At 38.9% G+C, this 12154-nt stretch overlaps 1 protein-coding gene across 1 annotated transcript in view; it reads left to right on the forward strand.

Annotated features, from left to right (window-relative positions):
- Positions 1–496: 496 nt before the first annotated feature.
- Positions 497–12154, forward strand: part of ppox (protoporphyrinogen oxidase) — a 64352-nt gene continuing 52694 nt past the window's right edge. Inside the window, exons 1-2 of the mRNA XM_071520233.1 lie at positions 497–610; positions 7441–7529. Coding sequence (XP_071376334.1) covers positions 7446–7529 — 84 coding nt within the window. The 5' untranslated portion in view covers positions 497–610; positions 7441–7445. The remainder of the gene's footprint in view (positions 611–7440; positions 7530–12154) is intronic.

Here is a 12154-nt window from a genome sequence, read left to right on the forward strand (position 1 = left end):
AATGAAACAACTTTTTTATTGTGATCAAATTTTTCTTTATTAAAGTTTTATGCATAGAATAAGAAAAAGGAAAAATCACATAGCATAATATAATAACAATGCTACACACAGTCAATGACAGAAAATAAGAATAAAATAAGTAGTAATTATAATAAGCAAATAACAATAAAAAAAATAAATAAATAAAACCAAGACATCCACCCCCCCCCCCCGCCCCGAGACCGAGGATGCTGGAGTTTTTATCATCCTGTCCGAACATGGAATTATGCAGTGCGGAGGATATGAACAGGAAAGTGAACAAATAAAAGACGGATTCAGAAATATAATTCAGGATTTTACAATAATGAATAATGAATTTATCGCAGTGTTTTCTTTGATTTTATTTGTCAAACAGGATTAAAAGGTAGAATTTAGTCTCTGGTCCACACTCCGAAGCAGAAGGTGGCGGTAATGCGCTTATGATGCTGGTTGCCAGCCGCCCTTAAAACACAAGAAGAAGAAGAAGAAGCTGCCGCAAGAAGAGAGAGAAGAAGAAGAAGTTGCACAACAAACTGCACAGGCGGTCGGAGGAGGTGGTCGTCCAGTCTCTAGAGTGGATTCATCTAGGAAGGTAACAGCTGACAGTTTCTACACTCCTTCCCGTTTAAAAGCTATTTTGGTATCGATATGCGTAACGCTCCTCATGTTACAAAATCTTCATAGTCTGTCGGAACACAGACTGACGATTTTATGTAGCCTAAACCGAAAGTAGCCTATATAGTAGGTACCGGTAGGTCTCTTCAGCTGGCTGTGACACTTTATCAGAGCATCTCTGCCTTAAAACTACAGTCTACCCGTCCTGTCCTGTAGCCTACGGAGGTTATGACAGACACCATTTAAAAATGTAATGTTGCTAATCAGTAGCCTAAATGTGCATAACTGGTTATACGTGCCTTCCTTGCAATACAGGTGAACACGTAATTTACATAGCTAATAACTAGTAGAACATGACCGGAGACCTCTCTGCCAAATACGGCATAAGGATCATCCACGAAGCAAAACTTCATTTCTCCCTACGGTGTAAGGTGTCCACCTATCCCTTGTTTACGTCGAGGGTCAATAAAATCCAATTATAACGTTAGATGATTTCATTGGTAAAATGATCATCCAAACCCCGCGCAACTAACTATATGTGTCAAAAAGTTATGAATGATTAGATACATAGCTGTAGCATTCGGCGTAAAAAAAAAAAAAAAAAAAAAAGCATCAGGTGTTCTCCTTTAGGCATTGAGGCGGTGCCAGTATGTTAATTTAAGGTAGCCTACTGTGAAATGCGCTTCCCAATTATGAGTGATTGCGATTCATCAGCATGTGAATGCGATGGAAACCACGCCTCTGAACTAGGGCTGGGCGATATGGACAAAATCAAATATCACGATATTTTTGACCAAATACCTCGATATCGATATTGCGACAGTATTGTAGGGATGACTATTGGTGCTTTCCCAAAATATTTACACAATGAGATTTTTGATAAATCATCATCAGTAATGTGGATATAATGACTAAGTGGGTAAAGGCAAATAATAGAACAGCTAGAACAGTCTGGTAAATTCAGAAAATGACATCACTTTACTGTAATGCAGCCTTTAAAACCAGGAAAAGACAACACTTATGCCATATCACGATATTACAATATCCAAAATCTAAGACGATATCTAGTCTCATATCACGATACAATATAATATCGATATATTGCCCAGCCCTACTCTGAACATTTGATAAATATGGCAACAGTTAGTAAATTGTACAAGGAAACTTACACACAAACAAAAGTATTGATAAATGAAGTCTAATGTGTATTTGCTGTAAACATATCTTCTTTCAATTCCAACCCTCTCATTGTTACATACTGCACTGATATATAGGCTACTCATAGATACTATGGGTCTGCTATTTTTATACTACTACATATTGATGTTATTTGTAGATATATATTTTTTATGTTATACATTCTTATACTATGGGTCTGCTATTTTTATACAGTATACATATTGATATTATTTGTAGATGCTGCATATTTTTTGTTATACATTCTTATTTATATAGAGCATATATTTCATATTTAGTAATATGTTTTAAGTAACAAAATCGATACTCCTTCCCATTCAACCTTTTTCTTTTTCTTTTTTTTTTTTTTTAATCACAGGGATCAATAAAGTTTCCCCATAGGAGACAGAATGGCATGTAATCGGGCTAGTGCTGAAATGATTAGTCACTTAATCGATGATATTTCTTTGGGTTTTTTTTTTGACTGTTGGCCAGACTAAACTAACAGTTTAACAACAGACTAAACTTTTTTAACATCACTTGGGGTTCTCATAACTTTACTCGATAGATGAATCAATTATGAAAATAATCATTAGTTGCAGCCGTAATTGGGAGTGTGATATCTTTCTGTCTGCTACCCTCAAATTCCACTAAAGTTCACCATCAGCGTGGTGTCAATGTTTGGTTTTAGTAGGGCTGTGCAAAAAAATCGATACAGCTGAGTATTGCAATATTTTTTCCATAATACTGTATCGATTTTCCAGCCCCTCGTATCAATACATTAAAAAAAAATATTCATGTTTTAAACGGATTTAAAATGTCCATAAATTTCCCTCAAATCCCTTTGAATTCAATAGTTTTGACTCAATTTGTCCGCTGAGTTATCAATATAATGTGATGTACATATTAGACTACCCAGGTGGTACACAGCACACAAGTTGTATTTTCAGCTCTATTTTACATTTTCAGTAAATTATATAGAGTATTGTACGGAGCCCCTAAGGGGACATGGGCAAAAAAAAAAAATCTTTAAGTTTCTGGTGTGCATGGAAAACTATCTGGTGCGCACCAGAAACTATCCCGTGGGCACAAGAAAGTTTCCTGTGGGCACAAGAAAGTTTGCATGGGAAACTTTCTCATGCTCACAAGAAAGTTTCTGGTGCGCACCAGATAGTTTTCTGTGCGCACCAGAAACATAAGATTTTTTTTTTTTTTGCCCATGTCCCCTTAGGGGCTCCGTAGTATTGCAATGTATCGCAATATGTATCGTATCGCAATGTATCGTGATACAATCGTATCGTGACCCATGTATCGTGATACGTATCGTATCGTGAGGTCCTTGCCAATACCCAGCCTTAGGTTTTAGCTGCTCTGAGCTCTTTTCTTTTGAAATTGGAAAAGAGGGCAAACAGGTTAGAGCCACATTCATCAATAAGTGAATAGTATAGGTCTGGTATTATTTAACTATGTGCACAAATAAAGAAAGGTGATCTGAAGGGTGAGTGACGTGCCATATCAATTTTGTGTCCGAGGCCAATACATTAGGGATGTTCATGAAAAATCGATGATTGATTTATTGCTTGTTATGTATCACATCGATTAACCTTAACGACTTTTTGAATTGCGACATCGCAGCCGGTCCAACCGCGCAAATGACCATGAAACTGAAGTGGAGGGCTACTGGGTGGAAAGCCAACCAAGTGCAATTCCCGAGGCTGACAACACACACAGCGGTACCTATGCATCCCCCGGACCTCTGTCCCGTCAGAGCGCGTCTTCTCTGCCGCTGGGCTGACGGTGAACAGACAGTATGTGGTGCGTTACTCTGGAGCATTTGGACATGCTGATATTTATACATAAAAATGTTTAGGCAGCAGTCCTAAAACAGTTAACCCCAGCTGATTTGGTCAACAGTAGGCCTTTGTAATTTCCTTTGGAGTTTGGAAACGTTATTTTAGGGCTGGGCGATAATTCAATATTATCGTTTATCGTCTTTCAGTGGAATCATATCGTGATGATATGAAGATATTTGATATCATGACACACATTTCTGCTGCCTAAATTGATGATGACAAGCAAATTTTACTTAAAAACTCATAAAATGAGGTATGGTAGGAATATTATAGTTTTGTTGTTTTGTTGTAGTTTTGTTTGACACCACACCACATTCGGTTCAATGAGATGAACATTCATTTGATTATTTTACGTGATTTTGCATACATGAACCATATCGTGATGTATATTGATATTGAGAAAAATCCTTATGATTATCGTGATATTGATTTCAGCCATATCGCCCAGCCCTACGTTAGGTTGGACTAATATGGGAATATAAGAATGCAAGGATTTTACGAGCCACAACTCCATGCCTACATAGATGAAGCCTCAGCCTACAGTATAATATACTTATTTTGTGCTTTATGGTTTTAGCCTCCATTTTGCTTCAATATGCTTATCAGTGTGAGTCAAGTTGTTTTGTCTGGATAACGCTTTGATTTGAAGTGCGTGTGGTGTGTGCGTGTTTGGAGGGGACTTGTAAGATGTTTGGGCCTAACGAACATTGATATTTAATAGTTAACTTGCGTGCAAATCAATCAAGGTTTTTTTTTTTTTTAAAGTGCATCCATATAGGGCTGGGCGATATGGTTGAAATCAATATCATGATAATCATAAGGATTTTTTCCGATATCGATATATATATATATATATATGACGATATGGCTCACATAAGTGAAATAACGTTAAATAATCAAATTAATGTTCATCATATTGAACCGAATGGTAATGTTTGGTGTGATGTCAAACTAAACTGAAATTTTCACATAATATTCCTACCATACATTTTGTCTGAGTTTCTAAATAAAATGAGCTTGTTCTCATCAGTTCAGACAGCAGAATTGTGCGTCTCGATATCCCAAAATCACCATATCATCACAATATAATCCCACTGAAAGACGATAAACGATAATATTGAATTATCGTACAATACATTATATCCACAAATCATTAATTTCAGCAGACTTATACTGCAGAATGGCATGGTGAGAGCACTACCTTGCTCTCTGCAGTCTTTGTTAATATAAATTCTAACTCATCATTAACTGACCTTCTAAGATGGATACAAACAATAAAAGGGATAATACTGAGATGAGCCCTGCATCGCCTTCTCCCTCCCTGGGTTTGGATGACAAGGAACTGAAATTCACTCTCGAGGACAGCATAGAGCCAGTCACAGACTTGGAGGACTACATTCGCAGGTCTAATCTACGGTTGGGGTCCTTACCGCAGGGAGAAGAAGGCTTTTTACAGCGCCAACTCCCTGTCTGGTTCCCGACGCTTTCATCCAGGGGAATAATTGAAATCGAGCGCGCCCACAGAATCTATTCCTCCAACTCAAGATCTTCAAACCTCCACGAGAACTTTAATCTTCACGCTGCTTCGTTTCGCAGACAGGAAAGCCATCATGGATGCATATAGGTCTGCTGGATCTTCTCTCCATCACGCAGGCAAGACATTATTCTTATTTGCTGACTACTCAGTTTCAACTTCAAAGAAAAGGAAGGCCTTCACACCAGTGATATAGGAGCTATGGAAGAACGGTGTTCAGTTCTTCCTTTTTGTATCCAGCCAAGCTCAAGGTCAATCCAGGGAAAGGAAACTCATGTCTTCGAGACACCGGACGATGCCCAGAAATTTCTCTCTGAGCAGTAGTTACCATACCATCACCTGACAGTTTATGTTGGATCACCTGACAGTTTATGTTGGATCAGACTGTTTTTGTGGACATTGCTTTTTCTAAGCAATTTCATGACATTGAACCTGTCACACAAAGATTGCATTCAAAACCTTCCATGGTCAAACTACTAACAACTCTCCATTCCATTCTCTCATATTTCCGTATTTAGGCTTGGGATCATCTATAGTTGTGCTGCTAATTAGGGCTGGGCGATAATTCAATATTATCATTTATCGTCTTTCAGTGGAATCATATCATGATGATATGAAGATATTTTAATATCATGACACACATTTCTGCTGTCTAAATTGATGATGACAAGCAAATTTTACTTAAAAACTCTGATAAAATGAGGTATGGTAGGGATATTATTTGAAAATTTCTGTTTTGTTTGACATCACACCTAACATTACCATTCGGTTCAATGAGATGAACATTCATTTGATTATTTAACGTGATTTTGCATACATGAACCATATCGTGATATATATTGATATCGAGAAAAATCCTTATGATTATCGTGATATTGATTTCAACCATATCGCCCAGCCCAACTGCTAATTGTGGCAGGGCTGACTGCGGTTTGGCTGAATGTGTAGGCGTGTCGATCGCTTGATTAGCATTATTCCTTAGTGAATCAGACGGTAACTCGGCACAGATAACATTCGTAATTGATGCTTAATTAATGGCACTATTATCAGCCACAATCCAATCCATTCTTTGTGGATTGTGCCCTCAGTGTAGACTCCTGTCATCTCACAATAGGCTGTAATGTTTTCTTACAGGGACAGGGGTTTCAGACAGCTTCCTGAATGGTTTATTTTATCCCTGTGCAGAATAGGGCTGCAACTAACGATTATTTTCTTTGTCGATTAATCTGACGATTATTTTCTCGATTAATCGATTAGTTGTTTGGTCTATAAAATGTCAGAAAATGGTGAAACATGTCGATCAGTGTTTCCCAAAGCCCAAGATGACGTCTTCAAATGTCTTGTTTTGTCCACAACCCAAAGATATTCAGTTTACTGTCATAGAGGAGGAAAGAAACCAGAAAATATTCACATTTAAGAAGCTGGAATCAGAGAATTTGGACTTATTTTTCTTATAAAATTACTCAAACCGATTAATCGATTATCAAAATAGTTGGTGATTAATTTAATAGATGGCAACTAATTGATTAATCGATTAATCGTTGCAGCTCTAGTGCAGAATCCCTGGCCAAGAAATGAAATTACAAGTAGAATACAACATGAATTTTATTCAAAATGAGCAAATCCTAAGCATTGGCATCACATCCCCCACCTGCCAACCCAACCAACAATTTATAAAACGTTTTTAAACGCTAGAGAAGAAATTGCTTAGAAAAAGCAATGTGAATGGCATGCAATACAATTCATATTAGAAAGAGTATTGAGAAACATCATTGCAATAAATATATTGCCAAAAAATGTTTTTTGTGTGGTTATTATGCAGCTCTAGTTTGTTGACAAAACTAAAGCCTTTCAGTGGAACGGTTGACCCGGCCAGCGCTGCCTGGTCCAACACTATATATCAGTCAATCATATTCACCACTTTAAATTGGTTGGTCAGGCGTCTAGTAAGCAAATACAAGTGAAAATGAAAACAAGAAATGAATGGGGCTGGATGAAAGCAAAGTGCAGTAGCCCACTGAAAGCAGAGAGTTGGCCTTCTCTGCTACAACGAGACAGTGTGATAGACAAACTGCTGTCCCTTATCATTATCAGCAGGCCTCACACAGCAGACCCACCCTGACACATCACAGCGGCTACATACTGTATTCTATCCCCTTCTATATTCTCATCTTTCATTATGCTCTATTAAAGCAGTATTTGCTTTGTGTGTGTATGTGTGTGTGTGTGTGTTTGTGTGCACAGAGTGAATGAAGACAGTAGCGGTTCTAGGAGGAGGGATCGGGGGTCTGGCAGCGTCTTATTACCTCTCAAAGAGCTCCCAGGTTACCAAGGTAACACACACACACACACACACACACACACACACACACACACACACACTTGTTAGTCCAGGTACTGCAGGTGTTGGAACCCTATTGTTTTTATTTGGATTATTCTTTCTTCTCTTGCCATTCTTTCCTGTCTCTCCACTAGATTTTCTAATGAAAAATAATCTAAAAACATTTGGTGCATAGGTTTCAAATCTCCCTTGCTATTCAGCCACAAAAATAAAAAAATACACTGCCACACTCAGCCAGATGGTGGCGAACAATTAACTTTATATTTTGGCCATAACTCCTGAACCATAAGGTGTAGAATCAGTTTTCCCCCTCCATATTCCTTGGCTCAAGATGAAACCATTGCACATGTTTGTAATTTCCGGCATGATAGTTTTTCTGCAAAATATATTTTTCAATATTTCTCCCACAAAGTTGATCCAATCTCAATTAACTTCTAGAGTACGGTCTACTACCCAGAGTTTTGATAATCCAAACTGCTTGGCGGTGACAAAGATGCACAAACAGAAAGTGAGGTATTATTCCCCAATGCTTCATTTTAGAGCAATCACATTTGGTAAATCGGTTAGGGAGATTATGGCTGTAACACAGAATTAGTGTGAAGTGATATGACAGCAAAGACATACAAACACGATGTGAGGTTTAACTTCTAAATGGTTGGTGCAAGAGCAACCAAATTCCACATACATTGTTGGGATGTGCCCAGAAGTCTGTGTCAGACCACATTTGGTCATGTGGAATAGCGTCACCATCTGTGCACATTTTTCAAAAGGCAATATGTCAGGCAACGTTTCACCTGCAGTTGCAGGACTTACACTATGAGGGGTGGAAGTAATAAAAATAATAAATGAAACACTGAAATAATTAAATGGCTATCAAATTAAATGATGGATTGAATAAGATGCTATCATATTAAATGTATGAAATAAAATCAATAAAATTAAATGTTGCATCAAATAAAATGCAATTAAATATTGAAATTAAATTATTTATAAATCATTTTATCACTGTATTTGATTGCCTTGACATTTATTCACAAGCAATTTAAACAATTCAATTTACTGCATTTTCAATTGCCAGCGCTTCTTTTAATTCAATGCTGCTTTCAACACCACTTTATTTGATTCAATAGTGGTTTCACCATGTGTCAATCAAATTGTCTTGTGTGTCAGACCACATTTGGTTCTCCGAAGCTCTCACACTCCAAAGTGTTACCATAAGGCCAAAATTGGCAATATTTCAAATGGCAATGTGTCAGGCACGGTTTCACCTGTCTTTGAGATGTAGAACTTTTCCAAAATGAGGAGTTGGCTTATATTCTTACTATCAAAACATTTGTCTCATGGGCTTGGACCCTACCAATGGCCATTTGTGGCTATATTTTAGGGTCCGAGCACAAAGTGCTTGAAGTCTATTGTTTTTGTTCCGTTTCTTTTTCCTATTATTTTTCTCAGCTAAACGTATTTGCAGCTCAGAACCTGTGCGTCCCAGAGCGACCAAACTTTCACCAAAGGTCCTATTCTTCTGTCCTCTGTGCGTGTGTCTGATGTGTACACATAGACAGATAGCTAAACACTGTGCACTGAGAGGCTTCAATGATGACTCAGGTGTGGAAGTGAAGTTGACTAGTCTTTACTTGTATGCTTTGAACAATCATGGGTTTTCTCCCAATACAGTAATTGTTTGTGAAACTAAAATGACAAAACACAAATAAGACTTTAGTCTTATGCATGTAAATAAATAATACACTATACAGGACAAGGTTACAGTATAGTGCTGCTTAAAGACTATATAAAATGTAAATATTGTAAATGATGTAAATAGACTGCTATGAACATGACTTGCTTTTACGCTATACATGAACTGCAGGCTACACAACAACTGAGCTAGCAAAATGACATGAAGAAACAATGATGAACTGCTTATGTTACAAAGCTTTACAAAATGTCGCTAAATATACATACATACGTTTGCCTGATATCAGACAGAATTGTCAACTCGTTGCACTCCATTTCCATCTTCAGTCTGACATTGCCTCCACTCTAACTGATTTCCGTGGGGGAGGGGGATTCGATTTTCCCTAACCAATCACTAGAGACCAGCGTATCTGCCTGAATCTAACGTCATTTTAAGTCGACACTGATGCGTAGCCATGACAACACCAGAGACGGTTCAGAAAGTATAGAGCATCTTTGACAACACGGAGCGAAGTAAAAACAAAGTACGACGACTTTTAATGGATTTAGAACAGCCTCAATAGCAGCGTCTATCTTGTCTATAGCGGTCGCCATTGTTGTTATTACTCCTCCTTAGTTCCGGTGCACAGCTTGACAACGCTTGACAACAGATTGACAACAGCGTTAGTCCCACCCGTGGCGCTGATTGGCTAATCGTTAGTCCCCCCCTGGCGCTCATTGGACCGATCATTTTTCAACCGAGAAACCGCTGTTTCATGTCATGATGCCAGACCAGAAGCAGTCAACTCGGTCGAGTGGGCGGAGTCAAAGGTCTGGTCCCAGGCAATACATACGTAGCTTAATAATATGAATAATACAACTCATAAGCAAAGCTTCTCCAAAGCTTTACACGAGCAGATGGTAGATTTAGCAGACAGATATAAATAATGCTTTACAGCGGTGTACACCATGTATGATACTGATAAAATGGTGAAACAAACTATGACCTGAGTCAAGGTTGAAACTCAAGCAATGAGAAACAAGGAAGAGGCTATCTCTTAAAGTGACCTTACTTAATGACAATTAACCTTCTTTGCTGTACTAGGAAATGGCCAATAGGTGGTGCACAACCCTTCAAAATTTAGTGTAACCTGACCCCTATGGTGACCCACTACTCAAGCAGTGTCAGCCACCCATGTTGGCCAGATGGTGGCACTACAGCACACAATCTTAACATATCCATCAATAACTCTTGAACCATTTGTCCTAGCTTTAAAATTCTTCTTTCCTCATATTCCTTGCATTCAGCTGTACAAGACAGCTATTCATATTATTTTAATGCTATTTTGAGATTTTTGCAAAACTTCCTAAAACAAACTCATCCTATTTACACTAAAGTGGTGTCAAATGAATGAATCTCCTGAGTGCCCAGACAAAAAAATAAATCAATAAATAAAAGTCTCAAAAGAAAATGGGTCACTCAATAAGTCACCACAAGCCAATCAGTGTTGTAGTTGTGGCCACAATAATCATATGAAGCTCTATCTCATCAACGAAATGTCCGATCATCATCAAACTTGGTTAGACAACTACTCTTGTTTCAAATATGTTTATTTGGGAGCATAAAGTTTTAACAATTCCATGGAAATGTATCACATGCCTAAATTCAAAATTTCAAAACAAACTGGACAAAGAAAATATAGATTTCCTTCCTTCCTTTCCGCCTCCACCCCAAATTACCTTGATATATGGTAATTAAAAATGACAACATTTACAGTTCCCTGGTGGCCCAGGGCCTACACACCAGGGAACATTTTTATTCATGTTTCTATTGAGAGGGGGGCACTGGTGTTTGCTTGAACACTGGGGTGTGCTTGTGTGAGGATGCAGTGAGGATGCATTCAGGGCCCTAACAGACATGGCCACCACTTTACAGCCTTTTTCAGTCATGGAAGACTTAAAGCTGTCTGCTTTGGGGCCCACCAAAGTCATGGTCGATTTCTGCAGGGTGGAGGTGGGATTCCAGGAGGGGTTCCAAAGGTGGCAGTTAAGAGAATCCACTGCTTTCCATGTTGGCTCAGCCCAAAGCAGACCCTCCCTGGATGGAGTTCTTAGCAGAGAATGGATTGCTCCACGACCGGGTATGCTTCTCCAGGCATTCGGGAAACACGGCAGTCGCTGTCTGGCCGAGCATTTGGCCCTTGTAGCGAGATATGGTGGTCGATGCCAAGCTTTTCAGTGACTCTTTGGGAGACATTATGCATGTCCACGCTAGTGGTTGGGTGTGATGGCACCGCTGCATTCACCCGCTGCATTCACCCGCTGCATTCACCCGCTGCATTCACCTTTGCAGCTTGTGACGGCAGAAAAAAAGTTTTGACGTCATCATCCTCATCCTCTTCAGAACCAAGAGTAATGGACTCAACCCCTGATTGATTCAGGCTCATTGTCCATGAGCTTACTGAGTTCAGCCGTGAGGCCGGCATTCGTATATATGTTCACTTAATTGAACATATGTTATTTTTCTATGCTGTTGCTATTCTGTATGCTCAGTTGTTACAGCCTTACCTGGAATGCTTTGGTCAAAGCCTGGTTTTCCCAGGGCAAAAAAAAGTTGTTCAGTAGAGTTCTGATGTCTGGTTTGGTGATCCAGCTGTGTTTCTCACAGCAAAACATGTTGTCCGTGTGGCTTCAGATTAAACTGTCTGCACTTTTCATTTGATTGTGCATGTCTTTACACATCTGTTGCACTCCTCAGTGCGTCGTATGCCATTACTCAGTGAATTTCCTTTCACATCTGCTGTTTGCTCTGCACAGAAGGGAGACTAGGCTTTCTGGTGTAGGGCTCTGGTTCTGTCCAGGGTCTGGCTGCTATGCTAGCCTGTGCATGTTCACTCCATTTTAGACAGTACAGCTACAGGTCTACTGGTCTTTCTCACAGAA

The sequence above is a fragment of the Centroberyx affinis genome, unplaced genomic scaffold (assembly GCF_046629955.1).
Source record: "Centroberyx affinis isolate AG114_WGS23_722 - 3 ecotype Tasmania unplaced genomic scaffold, CSIRO-AGI_Caff_v1 ptg000063l_1, whole genome shotgun sequence".
In the NCBI taxonomy this organism is placed as follows: Eukaryota; Metazoa; Chordata; class Actinopteri; order Beryciformes; family Berycidae; genus Centroberyx; species Centroberyx affinis.